The 18,748-nt window shown below is 41.3% G+C and overlaps 2 protein-coding genes across 2 annotated transcripts in view; both read left to right on the top strand.

Moving 5' to 3' along the window:
* Positions 1-1,926: 1,926 nt before the first annotated feature.
* Positions 1,927-10,341, top strand: STRAP (serine/threonine kinase receptor associated protein). The gene is made up of 10 exons (XM_065742537.1): positions 1,927-2,140; positions 3,302-3,437; positions 3,880-3,961; positions 4,215-4,287; positions 4,785-4,881; positions 7,356-7,493; positions 8,050-8,186; positions 8,897-9,046; positions 9,554-9,619; positions 9,800-10,341. Exons 1-10 carry the CDS (start codon positions 2,029-2,031, stop codon positions 9,859-9,861), a joined length of 1,053 nt encoding a protein of 350 aa, XP_065598609.1. The 5' UTR covers positions 1,927-2,028; the 3' UTR covers positions 9,862-10,341.
* A 1,072-nt stretch (positions 10,342-11,413) lies between these two features.
* The window catches only part of DERA (deoxyribose-phosphate aldolase), a 52,317-nt gene continuing 44,982 nt past the window's right edge, over positions 11,414-18,748 (top strand). Inside the window, exon 1 of the mRNA XM_065742535.1 lies at positions 11,414-11,477. Within this exon, the coding sequence (XP_065598607.1) occupies positions 11,447-11,477 (31 nt within the window). The 5' untranslated portion in view covers positions 11,414-11,446. The remainder of the gene's footprint in view (positions 11,478-18,748) is intronic.

Here is an 18,748-nt window from a genome sequence, read left to right as displayed (position 1 = left end):
TGACTGCATTAGGACACACTGTTCCTCTGCAAGATTCTCCAACAGTGCTCAACCAGTTCAGCAACTCCTTCCACTCCTGCTCTGAATTTTCCCTTTCACTGTTGCTCTGTTTGAAATGTTTCCTCCTGAAGACAATTCTCAGTCCATGCACAGTGGCTGCAAGGTGAAGTGTTTCTCCATTTCCAATAACAAGCACACTTCATAGAAGTGTTTCCCCACTCCATGCTCAGTTTAAGAAATGCTGCACTAGAAATTTCAAGTTGGATTTGCAGAATGTAGCCAGAAACACAGGAGGTAAAATGTCTGAGAATGCTGCTAAGCAAATCAGCTTGCTGAATTATGCAAGATATGTCCTGAGTTAGGCCTAAGATAAACTTCAGAGACTTCCAATGACTATATATGGTCATAGTATTCAAGATTTGACTTATGAAAAAAAAATGTAGATAACTTTACCTTCAGCATTATTTCCATATGTCATTAATCAATTTTTCCAAAGGTACCACTGCTTTGCAGAATTTCAGCTTAATAAGTCATACCTTTCTATACCACTGTGAAATCAGGACTCTTAAGACTAAGTAAGAAATGAGATGCAATTATTACCCCTGACCAGCCATGTGGCTGTACAGTTACTGTATATAGGAAGAGAAATACTTTTGGAGCAGGAAGCAAAAATCAGTTTTGGGATGCTCTTATCTGATTTAGCCTAGGGATTGAATGGGTGGGAAACGAGGCCAGAGAAGTGCTGCCTGGGACCGAGTGGGCAGTGTTCAGCTCCCATTTGGAATCAATCATCTAATGTAGGAATCAAACATGGGGATGATGTGAGGACTGGTGATTAAGTAAAGCATCTATGTGCTTACACTAAATCCACTTCCCAGCAGGTTCATCGCTTTTATAAAACTGAACAGTAACTGATACCACTCAGTCAATACATGCTTCCACCCAATAAATTTCTTCAGGACAAAACACAGCAGTAAAATGCATAATGCCTAATATCTGCCCCAGTCTCATATGAGGTCCCACTTTTTGAGATCTGACTTAGCAGTACCCATCACATTCCCCACCAGAATTTTTATCTTCTGGCAGCATACAAAGAACTTCTTTGATAACATCAATTTAGTGGCTTTGGAATGTATTTATAGTTTTGTCTGATAGTTTTATTTATAGTATTTATAGTTTTGCTGGATCTGGTGGAAAAATTGGAACAGACAGCTCAGAAAAGCGGTGGAATCTCACCTTCCCTGAAGGCATTCAAAAAACATGTTCATGCATCACTGAGGGCAATCATTAGTGGGTATGGTGATGATGGATTGATGGTGGGACCACATCACCTTAGTGGCTTTTTCCAACCTTCAGGTTCTATGATTCTATATAGATGGGTCACAAAATTACAGAATCTGGGAAGTTTTTGTGATATTAGAAGTCAGAGATTGCAAATAGAGCACCTGGTGGTCAGAGACAGCAATAGGGTGCCCATGCTTTAAAGAGCAGTGGTTAACTGAAGTTACCTCAAACTTCGGTTGAAACATTTCTACTTGATTTTGGTAGGATTAGTTTGCTGCTGACTCCGGAACACCATTCATAGGTTACAGAGAAGTGAATGGCAAGGCGCTGGGCACAGCATCAGACCAAATACTAAAAAAAACAACCAAGTACAAGATTTAGCCGCGCTGGGAGTCGCTCCAAAGGTTCCCACTTCGATCACCCCAACACTGAGGCCCAGCATAACGCTCTAACTTCAGGAAGCAAAACGAAGAAATAGAGAGCACGACCCGACCAGCCACACTCCGTCAGCATCCCGCCCGCGCTGCACTCAGCCCTTCAGCCCGCGGCCCGCCCGCCCGTGACACCAGCCTGCACTTCCGGTTCCGCACCCACTCGTTGACGTAGCTTCCGGTCCGGACCGCTTCCGCCGCCGTCATTTCCGCCGCCGCCGCCGGTTTCCCCGCGGTCGCCGTTTCCTACCCGGCTGGAGGGGGATCTGCGTCTCTGCCCAGCTCCCCGCGCGTCACGAGTTCGGCTGCCGCCATGGCCATGAGGCAGACCCCGCTGACGTGCTCCGGGCACACGCGGCCCGTGGTGGACCTGGCCTTCAGCGGCGTCACCCCCTACGGCTACTTCCTTATCAGCGCCTGCAAGGGTGAGCGTGGCTGGGGGGCGAGGAGCGGGCGGCCGCGCGTGCTTCTAGGGGACGCGGTCACTGGGCCTGCTCCCGCCCTGAGCTCCTGTTGGCAGCGGGCGGGCCTGCGGGCCTCTGCTCGCGGGTTGCTCGTGGCTGCGGCCGCAACCGCTTTTTTCAGGTGTTTGCGATGGGGAGAGTGGGGAGGAAGGTTGCAGTGGGCGCTCAGTGGGGTGTTGGTGCTCTTGAAGTAATACCAGCTTCCAGGGTGGCCACACGGAAAAGGGATCTGGCTAGAAGCTGGTTTTGTGGGGTTTATTTATCATGTTCAGCCCGGAGGGTGTTAGGGCTCCCATTCATTCGGGTTGAATCGCACTTGTGAAGGAAGGGCTTGAAAATCTTTGAAAATGGCTATAATTTCATCTTGTGTACGTATCCTGTACACCTTTTAAAGCCAGCTCCTTTTCAACTGAAGCTGCTGCCTTGCTGATTGCAGAGCAGTGATGTCTGCTTCCATTCTTGTGAACTCTCTTCTGCTTGTTTATGAGAGTAGCATTTTCATTCGTGTGCATATAAGTTAATCTTCCCTATGCGTTCACAAGTTTAGAAGAGCATTCCTCATTGCCTCCAAGGCTTCATATTCAGCTCAGTTTCTTCATGTGATCTGTGTCTGATAGCCTCCTAGCAAAAAAACAAACAAACAAAAAAAAACACAATAAAAGCTTTCTAATTCGATTTCATTTTTACAGCATCTCTCTTTGAGTTTTAAATGTATCTCAGTATAAACCCAAGACTCCTTTTTGTGTACCACTAGTCTTAAAATATTGTTTTAAAATCCACGGAACTGACCTGCCCAAAGGAAATTTGACTATATATAAATATGTAAAAGCAATAAACAAAAATGGTGCTCTTTTCTATTGTAGAAACAAAACTGAAAGAAAACTTAAATTTCATTTGGAGTATTATTTTATTATCTGTGAGTTTAGATGCATGCAAGAGGTGCAGTTGTGTATCTTAAGTTCTTCAACTAAATTATTTTACAAAGAATAGTTTCATAAGGTGTGTGATATTTCCATTAAGGGAGGTCTGTCTAGTGGCAATTTAATTTTTGTTCCATGTTGGTGCTTAAAACAGCTTCCTGTTTTGTTATGTTGCCTGAAAATTGGTTTTGTTTTTCCAAAGATGGAAAGCCAATGCTACGTCAGGGCGACACTGGAGACTGGATTGGCACATTCCTAGGTCATAAAGGTGCTGTCTGGGGAGCTACTTTGAACAAAGATGCCACAAAAGCAGCTACAGCAGCTGCAGATTTTACAGCGTAAGTGATTACCAGCTTTTCAAGTCAGTATTTTGATTTTAGTTAAAAGCCCATTTTTTTTTATACAGCTGTTGTAAGTTGCTGACTTTTTTTTTTGTAGTAAATTGCTTATTTATAGACAATTGTATTACAGCCTGGAATTTTAGATTCTTGCCGAGCAGCTACAGTTAATTTTATGTTGCTGAGCAACTATGGTTGCTTCTTGACAAATATACTTAATTACTGTACTGACTTGCTAGAATAAACAACGCTGTGCAGTTTTAAACTTTAGTACTGTAGTTATGCCTGCGTGGAAAGAGTGATTTTCATTTTGTATACCAGTCAGACGCTTATGATATGTCAGGAAGGGTTACATAGGATATCTTAGGAGAGACAACCTAATTTGTCTGTTCAGATTTGTCCTGGAACTACTAAAATGTATGTGTTTCCTCTTGTCCTTTAGCAAAGTATGGGATGCTGTGTCAGGAGATGAACTAATCACATTGGCTCACAAACATATTGTCAAAAGTGTGGATTTTACACAGGTATGAAAAATCTTTACAGCATACTCAACAGAGAAGTAAGGTATTTGGTGTGTTTTGTTATTGGCTACTTCTTTTTGTGTGTGTGTTTTGTCAGGCAAGTAATTTAGCATACATTTAAGCTTTGATCTTACAAATAAGAAGTTCTAATAAGTATTTTAGAGACTGTCTGAGAGAACTGATATTTTAAGGCTTATGGTTGATGGATGGTATTTCAATTCAAAACAGAGTTGACCCTTTATAACTTCTGTTTCAGGATAGCAATTATCTGTTAACAGGTGGACAAGATAAATTGTTGCGTATCTATGATTTAAGCAAGCCAGAAGCAGGTGAGTCTGCATTTAGAACTCATTATTGTTGGTTTTCTGTTTTGTTGATTTTTCTTGTATGTGAATTAAATCTGAGCTCTGAAACTTGTTATGAGTCACACTTGAGGCTTGTTCTACAAAAAATGTGCCTATAACAGTTTTCTGTTATGGAATAAATTGTGTTAAATATAGTCTTCCAAGTGAAATAGAGTTTCAGGGGCAGCATGTTTTATTTCAGCAGAGTCTTGTTAGGGGTAGGTCTAATCCACTACTTTATAAGGAAAAGTCTCTATTGATTTAAGCGTGCTCAGATTCATATTATTACTGAACTGATGAAAGTTGGTATGATGCTAATTAATATTGATGGTAACCTAGTGAAGCTATTTAAGTTTAGATAACAGGATAGATTCCTAGAATGAAGTCTATAAATACCCTTGTAGATTACCAGAGTTCCTAAATTACTGCACGGTGCTAATTAATGTCTCCATATGTACTAAAATACTTGCTTTTATTTTAAGAACCTGATGTTGTCAGTGGGCATACTTCTGGCATTAAAAAGGCTTTATGGAGCAGTGATGACAAGCAGATTCTTTCAGCTGATGATAAAACCGTCCGGTAAGAAAAAATAACTTCTGGTATTCTAAGAAACTCGCTTGTACTTTTTGTGTACAGTTTCTGTCAGAAGATCATTATATCCATAGGGAGTAGGTTATTTGATCCTAGATTAGTATATGCATATGTAATCCAGTTCTTTCATGTTGTTGTGGATGTAATTTTTGTAATAACTCATATTTGCCCTGTGAACCTATCCTCCCTGGTAGGAAGAAATAGTCTTTGATACCTGAATAGTAGAATTAATTTGATTTTCATAATCCTAGAGGGAATTAATTTCTAGGTGAGGTCTTGTGAAGATACATGCTGAAGCATTGCTGCCTTGTCTTCTGCAGTCAAGCCTTGAAAAATACACAGGGTATGAACTAGATGAGGGCTCGGATAAAAGGCAGGGAAGCCTCTCTGGGGACAGTGCACTCTTAATAGACATAGCTATCTTTCTTTACTGTGCTGGTAAGTTGAGAAAGCTTTTGTGGTTTTATAAGATGGATCATCCAGTCATGGTTAAATGCAGATGTGCTGAAACCTAGACAGACTTGTCTACTGGGAAGATGAAATGACAAAAGATAATTCCTCAAACTTTGTTGATCAAAAAGAAGGAAGATGTGCCTTGCTGCTTCCTCAGCTTTCTGGTTGATATGATCAGCATCATCTCAAGCATACTTCTCTCATTATTCTCATATTTTTGGCATAAAGAAATAGTGGTTTTCTGCTTTTGTGGAAGGACAGCAGATAGGGCAAAATCAGTGTTGCAGTGTCCTTGTTTCTATTTTGGCTCCAATTCTTTTTATTTCTCATTCAAGATAGGCAAGAGACTGTTTCTTTTTCTTGTATGAATTTTAGAAAACAGAAATACAACCTTCAGTTAATTATTTCTTTGAATCATAGAATGATTTGGATTTAAAGGGAGTGATAAGATCATCTAGTTCCAACCTCCCTGCTGTAAGCATGGACACCTCCCTCTAGTCAGGTTGCTCAAAGCTCAATCCAGACTGGCCTTGAATGCCTCCAAGGTGGGAGCATCCACAACTTCTCTGGGCAACCTTTTCCTGTCTCTCACCATTCTCACAGTAAAGAATTTCTTCCTAATATCTAGTCAAAATTTACTCTCTTCCAGTTTAAAACCATTTCCTCTTGTTCTGTTTCTACATGTCTTTCTAAAAAGTCCCTCTCCAGATTTCCTATAGGCCTCCTTCAGGTACTGGAGTGCTGCTGTAAGGTTCCCCTAGAGCATTCTCTTCTCCAGGCTGAAGAACCCCAGCTCTCTCAGCCTGTCCCTGTAGGGAAAGTGTTCTAACCCTCTGATCATCTAGATGGCCCTCTCTGGACCCTCTCCAACAGTTTGATATTCTTCTTAATTTGGAGATCCCAGAACTGGATGCAGTACTCCAGGTGGTATCTCATGAGAGCAGAGTAGAGGGGCAGAATCACCTCCCTTGATCTGCTATTCATGCTTTTGATGCAACCCAGAATACGGTTGGCCTTCAGGCCTGCAAACACCACATTGCTTGCTTGTGTTGAGTCTTTCAATAACCAACACTCCCAAATCCCTCTCTTCAGGGTTTATCTCAGGCTGTTCTCAGTCTAACCTGTGTCTATGCTTGAGATTGCCCTGACCCAGATGCAGAACTTTGCACTTAGCCTTGTTGAACTTCACGAGGTTGGCATGGGCCCACCTCTCAGGCCTGTCCAGCTCCCTCTGTATGGCATGCCTCCTTTCTCGTGTGTCAACTGCACCACTCAGCTTTGTGTCATCTGCAAATTTGCTGGGGGTGCACTCAATCCCACTGTCCATGTTGCCTACAAAGATGTTAAATAGTATGAGTCCCAGTGCTTATCCCTGAGGAATGCCCCTTGTCACCGCTCTCAAGTTGGACACTGAGCTGTTGACTGCAATTCTCTTGAGTGCAACCATCCAGCTGATTCCTTACCTAGCAAGTGCTCCATGCCTCAAATTCATTTTTCTCCAGTCTGATGGTCAAGATGTTGTGTGGGACATTGTTTTACAATTTTATTTTATTTCTGCATAGGTATTTCTTGCCTGCTTAGGCAAAATGCTAAATTATATTAAATGAGTCTGTTAGTTTCTTAAATTAATGTTACATCTCTTTATGTTTTGAGTTTAAAAGGCACAACGCAATCTTAAAAGCTTTGGTTCTAGGAAGCTGTATTGTTCGAAGGACATGTAATAAGGCTTTTAGTCTTTTAAGAGAATCCTCGAGTAGTTAAACAGTAAAACAGTAGGCGTTCTGTTTCATGTTGTTGCATGAAGTTTTAAAAGTAGCAGTACTTGAATGTAAACTTGCCTTAATTCTCATGTAAGTAAAGCTAGGCAAAGCAAAGAATACTGTTGAAATTCAAAAATGTCTGTGGGATGTTCTTTATTTAGGTGGCTTTTTGAAGTCACAGCATGGCATGAGTGGAGGTGAAAACTGATTTGCTGAATTAATCTGAGAGTCTTTCTGATTTCTCTTAAGCCTCTGGGACAGGAGTACCATGACTGAAGTGAAGGCACTAAATGTTGCAATGTCTGTGAGCAGCATGGAGTATGTTCCCGAAGGGCAAATACTTGTGATAACCTATGGGAAGACTATCGCTTTTCATAGTGCGGAAACGTGAGTCTAAAACACAGAACCTTTATGACATGAGTAATGGGTTTGATTGTGAGCAGCACTGACAGTACGGGGCCAAAATCACGAAGCTGTCAGAACCAATGTCAGCAGATATCTTTGCCTACCATTTTGTCAGAGGCAAAATCCGAAACAGCTATGCTTTTCTAAAATAGTGATCCCTGACTGCCTGCAAGGTGCTAGACTGTAAGGAATCAGTACCATTTTCATACTTCAAAACTAACTGTAGTTGTCGTTAAATAAGATTGTCATCCAGAGTTCAAGTTAGTTCTTTTAAGAGAACTAATTTATACAATTTCTACAATGTTTGAACTCAAGTTAGTCTTAAATATGCACCAGAAAGTAGTTTGAAGTGTGTGAACTTATTCTGTTTAGCTTATTCTGAACTTGTTGTTTCTAAACTTTGAACTTGTGTTAAAATTTGTTTTGAAAAGTGCATGTGGGTGTCTTCTGTTTTTCTTAAGAGCTTTGTAGAATCACAATACCTTTGCTTTCAGGACTTTCTCTAAAATAACTTTTTGTTTTGTTTTTTCTCCCTCAGTCTAGAGCAGATTAAATCATTTGAAGCACCTGCTACAATCAATTCTGCATCCCTTCACCCAGAGAAAGAATGTTTGGTTGCAGGTGGTGAAGATTTTAAACTCTATAAATATGACTATAACACAGGAGAAGAATTAGGTATGTTTGACTTCTGTAATAAAAAACAAGTTCTGACAAGTATTAGATAAAATGACATAGTGGCTAATGAATTAAACTTGTAGAGCATGCTGTGCTACAAACTTATTTGAGTACAAGATAATGAAAAGTAGTCAGTTAAGAGGCTTTGTCCTTTCTTAGTATACCTAATGTAACTCTTGCAGACCTCATTAAAGCCTTTGCTAAACATCTCTGCTGCTATTAAGAAAAAAAAGTTGAGTCATCCTGTACTGCTGCAATAGCAAACTATATGTTAACTTAACTGTCATACTGTGGCAATCATTAATTATGTCTAATGAGTCACAGTTACTTGATTGTATTTTAATACTGGCCATATATAATTCACTTTAAAGTGTATTTTCATCTGTTGCTCCTGTCCTCGTTTAAAATTACGTAGATGTGTGCAGTGAGTGGTTGAAGAAACAGAATATGTAATCCATGCTTCTGTCTTGCTTTGTAGCATTGCCTGCAATAATTAAGTGCCTGTGTTCTTGCATTTAATTCAGATAACATTAACACTACTAATAAAGTTGTGGGGATACTTACTCTTAGAAACTTACTGTATCAGAAACAAAGTACTGAAGAAGTTCCACCAATCCATGTTTTTCTTCTCCTTCTAATCAGTTTTTACTGATTTATTTCTGCTGTCACCTGAAATTTGAAGTTATTGGCCTTGATATGTTCTATTACAGAATCTTACAAAGGGCACTTTGGTCCAATTCACTGTGTGAGATTTAGCCCTGATGGGGAGTTATATGCCAGTGGCTCAGAGGATGGTACACTAAGGCTGTGGCAGACAACAGTAGGGAAAACCTATGGTCTTTGGAAGTGTGTAGTTCCTGGTAAGTGTATTTTTGTTTTCTTTTTCCTGGTGATGCTTGACTGCTTCATTCAGAAATCTTAGTATAAATGGCAAACACCATCTGAATTTGTTATGGTAACTGTACTGTCATTGGCATGTTTTTAGCCACTCAAATCTGTTGGATTTAAGGTTTTACTTCTGTAGCTCTCATTTAAGCAATTTAAAACCTGTGAGCTTAATGGATATAGGTACTTTGTATCAAATTGCTCATATAGTCTCACATCTTCATGTTACAGAGCAAGAGGTATGAAGTAGTTTTGTGCATACTTAAGATAGGAGAATCTGTAGGAGGAGGGGTATATTATAAGCTTTCTCTGTATTTTTTTTTTCTAGGATTTTTGGGGCTTTGGGGGGCAATGCTTGGAAAACTGCAAACAAGTAAACAATTTGTGGAATTGCTTACCCAGCTCTTTCTCCCCAACACCACGTAAGTGGGATTTTTTTTTTCTGGGTGGAAATGAATAACCATTTTTTCTCCTCTCTACAGAAGAGGAAAATGCAGAAGCAGCAAAAGCAAGGACCAGCCTTCCAGGAACTGCGGAAGAGGAAATAGGTAATACTTAGTTGAGTTGAAGTTGGCAATTCAGTGTGTTAAAAGATTGGTTATGATTTCCTTAGTATGGAAGAGTTAACTTTTTGTGTGAAAGTTAAAATTAAGCCATCACTGCAGCATTCTTTGGTTTATATATGTTATATATATGTAAACTGATTCTCACTCTTTATTTAATTGCAGAAGAAGTTGCCTCTGAAAACTCAGATTCAGTGTTCAGCTCAACTCCTGAAGTTAAGGCGTGATTATCTCAATTGTTATGCAGCGTATGGACATACGAGACTAAATCAAGTGAGCAGTGATAAACAGCAGCCTTCCAGAGTGCACTCTCTACATAAGGCAGAGATGGGCAGTAATTGATGAGAATGCAGTGGAACTGGCTAGGTGTTGTCTGTAAGAGAACTGAGTATCCAAGGAAAGACAAGTAGTAGAGTTTTGCTATCTTCTTAGCATAACTGCCTACTGTCTTTTGAAAGAAGTGTGCAAGCCAAAATCCAGTCTCTCCAGTTTCAATTAGACTCAATTGTAGTGTGTTTTCTTTATTACAGAGAAAAAAAATACAACGGCTTTTACCCATATTTTTTTTCCTTTAAAGTTGGAAGATTTGGCTTTAGTTGAAAAGGGGATTACGTACTAAAAGTATTCAGTTTTTGTTTCATTGTACACTGCTTCTGAATGTTTAACTGTTTTCAGTTGTCTAAATAAAATGCCTCTTAAAACTCCTAGCTTTACTGTTTAGCATTGGGTTCATGAAATGGAAAAGCAACCAAGTCAATGGTATGTTTCTTTCTCATATCTGTTTTTGTACTATACAGAGGGAAAGCAATAAGAATGTTTTAGTGTTTGGTCCAGAGAGTGGCGAGTTTCTTGATATGTAAGCCTCGAATCATTTTATTCTTCAACTTTTGAATGTAAAAGTGAGTCTCTAAATCAAAAGCATTGAGAGCTCCTAAACTAAATGTACTGACTGAGATACCTGGTTGTACATGAAAATCTAAGAGGTTGGCTGAGTCTGTATTTAAAAAAAAAAAAAAAAAAAAGCCTTGAGTTTAGTTCTCTAGACTGGATAAAATAAGTTACACTCTTAAGGTCAAAACTCATACTTTCATCATTAAAGAAAATATTGCCGTTCTTCTGCTTGTTACTTCCTTTAATGTTAATGCTGAACAATTTGCTTAAGTTGCTCTTTTTGGAAAGGAAAAACACTATATAAAGATATGTTTGTATACCTTCCTGATTTTTCATGTTGAGACTCGTCCTTAATCTTCTGACTCTTTCCCCAAGGGCATCCAGTAATGTTAAAAGAAAACTCAATGTTTGAAAACCTGACTATAAATTGGAACAGAAGTAATTGTGTGTAAGCATGAGAAAACACTTCTTCAGTGTTGGAAAATTCCATGCTCTGGAAGTGGTTCTCGGGAAAGGCAGTAAAGGCTTCAGTCTTGAAGGTGCTCAGAATTCAACTGGACTGCCTGCCTGAGCAAGGGGCTTAGTCTGTTTCTGGAGGATGCTTTCAGCCTTAATTTATTCTGTGGCAGGGGGAGGAATAGAGTAAACAAGGGAAATGAAGGAAAAGTTTAGTGTTGGTTTCTTGGTATATAGAGCTGAGCACTTCATGAAGAACGCTGCACCAGCATTCCCACATACAAGAGTTGCGGCCTTCCACTGCTTTCTGAGATACCGTTGTACGTGTGGTACCAGCCCTCAGCTCCCCGGCCCGGCAGAGCAAGGCGGGGCACGTCCCGCTGCCGACGCCGCTTCCTGCCGGCGTGGGGCGGGCCCGGCTATGCTCGTCTCTCCCCGCCCCGCTCGGGCCTGGGAGCGCGGGCTATGGCGGCCAGGAACGCAGGCACCAGGCTGGGTAAGGGTCGGCGGACTGCGGGACGGGGCTTTTCTGCGCCACTGAGCCTGTATTCCTGCTGCCGGACTCGGGGAACGAGAAGCAGCCTTCCCACTCCTCCACACAGCCAAACCCGAGCGTGGGCTGAGTTCGGGTGAGCAGCTCCCGTAATGGTCTGCCCGGAATGGCAGTTTGCTCCTTGGAGCAGCAGTGCGTTAAGAGGGGGAGATTCAGAGGTGATCTTAAGGAGGAGGGGGAGCAGCAGGTCTCAAGGCTCAGGAGGCATGCAGCAAAGCTTGCACTGTAGCACAAGGGCGCACACTTTCACAGAGTTGATATGGATTTAAAGGATTAGGCTGTGGGCAACTTGACTGTTGTCGTTCTCCGTAATGACTGACGCATAGCGCCTAACCGTGAGCTATGGCATTGATCTCTGCTGTGCTTGTTCTTGGTCTGCTTGCAGAAACAGGTGAGTTAGAACTGCAGCCCAATGGACGGCATCTTTTTTTGCTGACACAAATGTGTTAATAATGCAGTAGCAAAACTTCTGTGTCTGTTACAAAAATGTCAGCATGCAAGCTTGCACGTGCACTCTGCTATTGTAAGCTAGGCACATGTTTTATTTCTTACCTTAAATTTATTCTTACAGTCAATTGCCTGTCTGTGCAGAAGCTCAAGAAACTTGAATCTTACATCAGTCCAATTCTATGAAACAGTTGTCTCCAACAGGTAGGAATATTTGTAAGGAAGGCAGTGCTGCCAAGTATAATTGGTAGGGACAGGTGAGCTCATTAACATTTGATTGGATAAGTAGTATGTAATTTGTGACTGACCAGCAAATTTTAGTCTTCATTTTTTGGACCCACGAAAACAATCTTGGAGTACTTTCCAGGCATTTTGAGTTAATCTTTCTCTTCCCACAAAAGACCCTCCCCTGGCCTAGAGATAGGGTTAACTTGTGCACAGGATTGTGAAAAGAGAATGCAGTAGGGTGGATGTTTTCAGGGCTGACATGTGGCCTCTGCCAGTTACAGCTACACGTTGAACTGAAACTACCACTGCCCCCCAGCTTCTTGTTGCCATACCTTCCAGTGATTTTTAAATCATCTACAGTCAGAGAATTATAGGGGTTGGAAGGGATTTCTCTGGAAATCATTTTCTCTGGCTTCCCTACACTAGGTTGCACAGGGAAACATCCAGGTGTGTCTTTAATGTCTGTAGAGGAGACTGCACTCTTTCTCAACAGGCTCTTCCAGTGCTTCGTCACTCTCACAGTAAAGAGGTTTTTAATTGTTACGGAACTTCCTCTGTTCCAGTTTGTGCCCATTGCCCCTATTCCTGTCACTGCATGCCATTGAAAAGAGCCTGGCCCCGTCCTTTTGACTCCTGAGCTTTAATTTCTAAGGAGTTATGATTCCCTCTCAGTCTTCTTCGTCTGTACAAGGGGAGCATCAAAGAAATGAAGCCAGTCTTTTCATGACTGAGCACAGCAGGAAATCAAGAGACGTCAGAAATGAATGGATACCAGAGAGGTTCAAATTGGATGCAAGGAAAAGTTTCTACATGGAGAGCAATTAGGTGATGGAGCAGGCTGCCCACAGAGGCTGTGCAGTCCTCGTCTTTTGGGACTTTTAAGATCGATAAGGATAAGGCCTTTAGGCCTGACCTGATCTGAGAGCTGGCTCTGCTTTGAGCATGAAGTTGGGGGAAGGGCCACCTAAACCAACCCAACCCAAAGTGTTCTGTGACTATATATAACTTTTTGTATATATTCTTTTATGGTATTATATTCTATATATATATATATATATATATATACGTACATATATGTATGTGTATATGAATGTATTCCGAGTAATGAATAATTACAGTTGTTTTGCAAAGTGTGTTCTTGGACTCTTTAAAAGAAAATCCATCCGTGTTGCTCAGCCTTCTAGTCAAAGGGCCAAAGATACATTCATTATGTTTCTGCTGATATTTTTAATTATACGTAGTTGGTATTTCTGAGCCATTTACATATGAGAGCTAGCCGGTGGTAAGTGGCATTTAGATAATGAAGTGTTGCATCCCTTTTCAAGACAGCATAATTATGTTCTAATATATTAACAGCTGTTTTTATCGTGTACAGTGGCACTGTTCCTTCACTCTTTCCTCTGTAACACCTGAATCTGCTGGATAACTTTAATCATATTTGAAATAAAGACAGATACCTCAAAGATAACCAAGTCACTGGGCAGAATAACTGAAGTGCTTCCACTGTCGAGGCAAAGGAAGGCACATCTCAGTAGTTACGTGGCTCTTCATTACACCTTTAATTTGGTTTTATTCAAGTGATGATGTCCTGCCTTACTCCGTGGTCATAAGGACCATATCAGGACACCTGGGCTACTGGGTTAAGGCGTGGTCTCTGTAGCAAGTGAGGAATTGGAGGACTCAGAGCTGCAGGAAACCAAGCTCCAGTTGTTCTACAGTTCATGGATCAGCTGACATTCTAGGAAAAGGCTCCTCAGTTGTTTTCAAAGTGCTTTGGAGGGTGTTGAGCTGTTTCATGTGACCCACACTCAACACTGTGTGATCTTACCAATACTGAAATGGAGTAGAGCTGATTTCTATTTGGGTTCATGCCTTGTTGTCCTCTGCATATGTGAATGCTAATGTCTTGCAGACTGAACTTATCTCATATAAGGAGGACTCAATGTGACAACAAAATAGGTCTACTGAAGCAGTCACTATGAGAAAACAATTACAGCTTCTATGTAAAAAGAAAAATTACCCTCAAGACTGTGAGCAGCTTTCTTGATAACATAACTGATCCTGAAGTCTTTTGTACACATGGCCAGCTGGATTCAGCCTGCATTCACCTGTGAGATGGACAGGGAACTGGCCAAGATTTGCAGGCAGAAAGTTAGAAATGCTAAAGCCCAGCTTGAACTTAGACTGGCTACTGCTGTAAAGGAGAACAGGAAACCCTTTTACAAATATATTAACAGCAAGAGAAAAACTAAGAAAAATTTCTCTCCTTTACTTGATGAGGCAGGGAATGTAACCACAGATGATAAGGAAAAGGCTGAGGTTCTTAATGCCTTCTTCACATCTGACTTTAATAGACAGAGCAGTTGTCCACAGGGTACTTGCCCTGACCTGGAAGTCCGGGATGGGGCGCATAATGCACCCCCTGTGATCCAAGCAGAGACAGTCAGAGATCTTCTCCTCCATCTGAACTGCCACAAGTCCATGGGACCAGATGGGATCCACCCAAGGGTGCTGAGGGAGCTGGCAGAGGTGATTGCTGAGCCACTTTCTGCCATCTATCAGCATTCCTGGTTATCTGGAGAGGTCCCACAAGATTGGAGGCTTGCCGATGTGACTCCCATCTACAAGAAAGGCCATAAGGAAGACCTGGGGAACTACAGGCCTGTCAGCCTGACCTCGGTATCAGGGAAAGTTATGGAGCAGATGATCTTGAGGGAAATCACATGACACGTGCATGGCAATAAAGGGATCAGACCCAGCCAGCACGGGTTCACCAGGGGCAGGTCGTGCTTGTCCAACCTCATCTCCTTCTATGACTGGGTGACCAGACAGGTAGATGAGGGAAAGGCTGTTGACGTAGTCTACCTGGACTTCAGCAAGGCCTTTGACATGGTCTCCCACAGTATTCTCCTAAGGAAACTGGCAGCCCGTGGTGTGGACAGGTTCACTCTTCTCTGGGTGAAGAACTGGCTGGAGGGCCGTGCCCAGCGGGTAGTGGTTAATGGAGTTAAATCCAGCTGGCATCCTGTTACGAGTGGTGTCCCCCAAGGGTGAGTATTGGGGTCCATCTTGTTTAATATCTTTATTGATGACCTAGACGAGGGGATTGAGTGTACCATCAGTAAGTTTGCAGATGACACCAAGTTGGGAGGATATGTCAAAGTGCCTGAGGGTAGGGAGGCCCTTCAGAGGGATTTGGATAGGCTGAACAGCTGGGCTGAGCTCAATGGGATGAGGTTCAATAAGACCAAGTGCCGGGTCCTGCACTTTGGCCACAATAACCCCATGCAATGCTATAGGCTTGGGGCAGAATGGCTTGAAGAATGTAGAGAGGAAAAGGACCTGGGGGTGTTGGTTGATGCTCGGCTCAACATGAGCCGGCAGTGTGCCCAGGTGGCCAAGAAGGCCAACAGCATCCTGGCCTGTATTAGAAATAGTGTAGCCAGCAGGAGCAGGGAGGTGATCATCCCCCTGTACTCAGCTCTGGTACGGCCGCACCTCGAGTACTGTGTTCAGTTTTGGGCCCCTCACTACAAGAAGGACATTGAGGCCCTGGAGCGTGTTCAGAGAAGGGCAACAAAACTGGTGAGGGGTCTGGAGCACAAGTCTTATGAGGAGCGGCTGAGGGAGCTGGGATTGTTTAGTCTGGAGAAGAGGAGGCTCAGAGGAGACCTTATTGCACTCTACCACTTCCTGAAGGGGGGTTGTGGTGAGGAGGGGGTGGGCCTCTTCTCCCTGATAAATAACGACAGGATGAGAGGGAATGGCCACAAGTTGCGCCGGGGAAGATTTAGATTAGATTTGAGGAAACATTTTTTCTCTGAAAGAGTGGTCAGGCACTGGAATGGCCTGCCTAGGGAGGTGGTTGAGGCACCATCCCTAGCGCTGTTCAAGAAGCGTTTAGATGAGGTGCTAAGGGATTTGATTTAGTAGTTCAGTGGGTAGGGATAGTGATAGGAGGATGATTGGACTAGATGATCTTGTAGGTCCTTTCCAACCTAATGAGCCTATGAACCTATGAACCTATATGCTATTGATGCTTTAAATTGAAAGGGTGTTTCATTTCTCTAGTAAAGGTTCAGAACAGTTTCATAATAGTTTCTCCAGAAATAATAGCTTTCATCACTTCTCTTGCCCATTTTATCATGTGTTCATGGTAAGGAGGAGCACACATGCTGCTTCTGGCACAGAGGAGGAAATAAACAGTTGGGGGGCAGCTTCCTTTGGGGACAGAGCTGCTTTGAAATGCTTGTGAAGCTACAGCCTCAGGCATTTTTTAGCTTTCTGTTTCGCCATCTGAAAGGTAACATCAACACATTTTCTGAAGCTTCTGAAAAGCTGAGTCTTTTTTTGTGAGGAATATGTTGGATATCTGAGATATTTATGTAATTATACTAATGAAGTGGTTTTATTTATTGTTTTCTGAGGAACTGCTTGGTATTTTTGGATTCGCGTTCTCAAAGGAAGGAGTTGAATTTCCTGTTAAGGTTTTGAATATGATTTTTTCAAATGTCTTTAGAGGAAAAAGTAAACCCGAAGAGTGATTACAGAATATTGGCTAATTAGCTGTAGTGTAACTGCTTTAATTACTTTTATCCCTGAAGCCACATGATTGTGCAGATGACTAGCAGATGACTTATTTAAAAAAAAAAAAAAAAAGACATGTTCACACTGCAAGGTTAATGAGCCTAATTAAATATAGTTTTCCTTAGCCAGATACTAAATTATAAAGCTTGGGGGAGTGGAGGAGGGGCAGAATCCAAAGGCGGTCAGTTCTATTTCAAATAATGGTTTTATTCTGATTTTTTAATGAGATAAAGAAGAAGAAACTGGAGTTGTAAGTAATTTTTTTCTGAATGGAGGCATATACATTTAAAGATTTGGTGAGACCTCGCATGGCAGACTGTCAGAGTCTGTTTAGAGACAATTATGGGGAGATGTATTTATTTTCACTTGCCCATTGCTTTAAATAATGGAGAAATGGGCTTGAATAAAAGATCTGTGTCAGACATAAGTCTCCATCTGCTGCTGTATATTACCAGAACCTTTGTCCTTCTTTGCCATGCATTCTTTTTATAACATAATTAACCAAGGGCCTTTTGGTTCTGAATAGAATTTTTAAATTGAACCCTAAGAATAAGCATATAATCTTTCAGGTTACTCATTCCTTTAAAAGACGCAATGGGTGTAGATTAGTTAGCAGAAGTAATAGCTTATTTCACTTACACTTCCCTTTCTTTTCTCCTATTGACTGTGAATTTCTTAAATATTACTTTCTTCTCCCACACCCCAGAGCATTGCCCTTAATTATTTCCTTTAATGCAATCCAGTGCAGTGCTCCATTTCCTGAACAGATTTCTCAAACCCTCTGAGAAGCTATGTCCAAAAGTCAGGTAGGGCCAGGTAAAGTGACTATATGTCTCTAGCAAGGTCAAGCGTGAGATGTATCAGATAAAATCATCTCCAAAAAATGAGTAACCTACCCATGGAGAAAATTTCTGTCCTTCCACTTAAGTTCAGGTTTATGCTCCAATAGCCAAGGGGATGAACATTTTCCATATCTAACCAAGTGGATGTTGTCTTCATATTCTTTCAAACACTTCTGCAGACAGCAATAGCTTTTATAGATAAATTATTAAGTCGGGTTTCTTTGTTGTCTTCCATAATGTAGAAAGAATAGGTTACAGTAGAGTAACTGAAACTTCTGGATCCTTATTAGAGAGTTAGAAACTGATTTCCTCATCTAAATTGTCTTACTTAATTTTATTACATTTTTCCAAAGGAAGTAAAAGATCACCAAAGTTATCATGACAAATTGGATCACAATTAAATGATTCCCCCTGAATACTTGGCACACAGTAGTAGAATCACTGCACAGAATTTCTGTTTCCTTTATTTGTTTGCTTGTTTGTTTATATTTTCCTTCCCAATGGCAAAGATTACCTATGGTAGCCCCATGGCAGATCTGTACTTTCACTTAGGAGCTGACCTTAAAGCAGCTGCAGAAGATGCAGCTTGTATTTCAGCTGTCTGTGTTTATATGGTTTGCAGTTATTGACATTTAAAAAGCAGGGAAGGTTTAGCCATAAGTGTTGTAGCAGTAGCTTTTCTCAGTTGCTTTCTACGTGTCAGATTATTTTTTTATTTTTTAGATAATGTGACCTGTGGCAAGTGGAGAGAATTATTGTGGGCTTGTAGTTAAATTGGTTTTCACCTTGACTGGCTCCTCCTTTTCTTGTACACCATATAGTGAGGCTGATGCTAGAAATCATAAAACTCCTTATGACTACTCTAGAATTCCTTCATTTTTTTTTCAATTTATCTGCTTTGGACAACATTTGGACCCTGCAGACTCTGCTTATGTTATTAAGTGAATGTAGTGATAGGAGAGTGTTAGCAAGGTGACTAACTATCCTCAGAACAAGACTTAGTTTAGCTGCATCTCCTGCAATTGTCTTTCATTTCCACTGAGTCATCTCTGTCCCAAATTGTTCTCTCCGGAGTTATCTGTAAGTCTCAATTGGAAAACAAGCATGTGT

This window comes from Cyrtonyx montezumae, unplaced genomic scaffold, assembly GCF_038088225.1.
Source record: "Cyrtonyx montezumae isolate F1298 unplaced genomic scaffold, pur_monq_1.0 scaffold_3, whole genome shotgun sequence".
NCBI lineage: Eukaryota > Metazoa > Chordata > Aves > Galliformes > Odontophoridae > Cyrtonyx > Cyrtonyx montezumae.
This window is presented reverse-complemented; position numbering and strand designations above follow the sequence as displayed.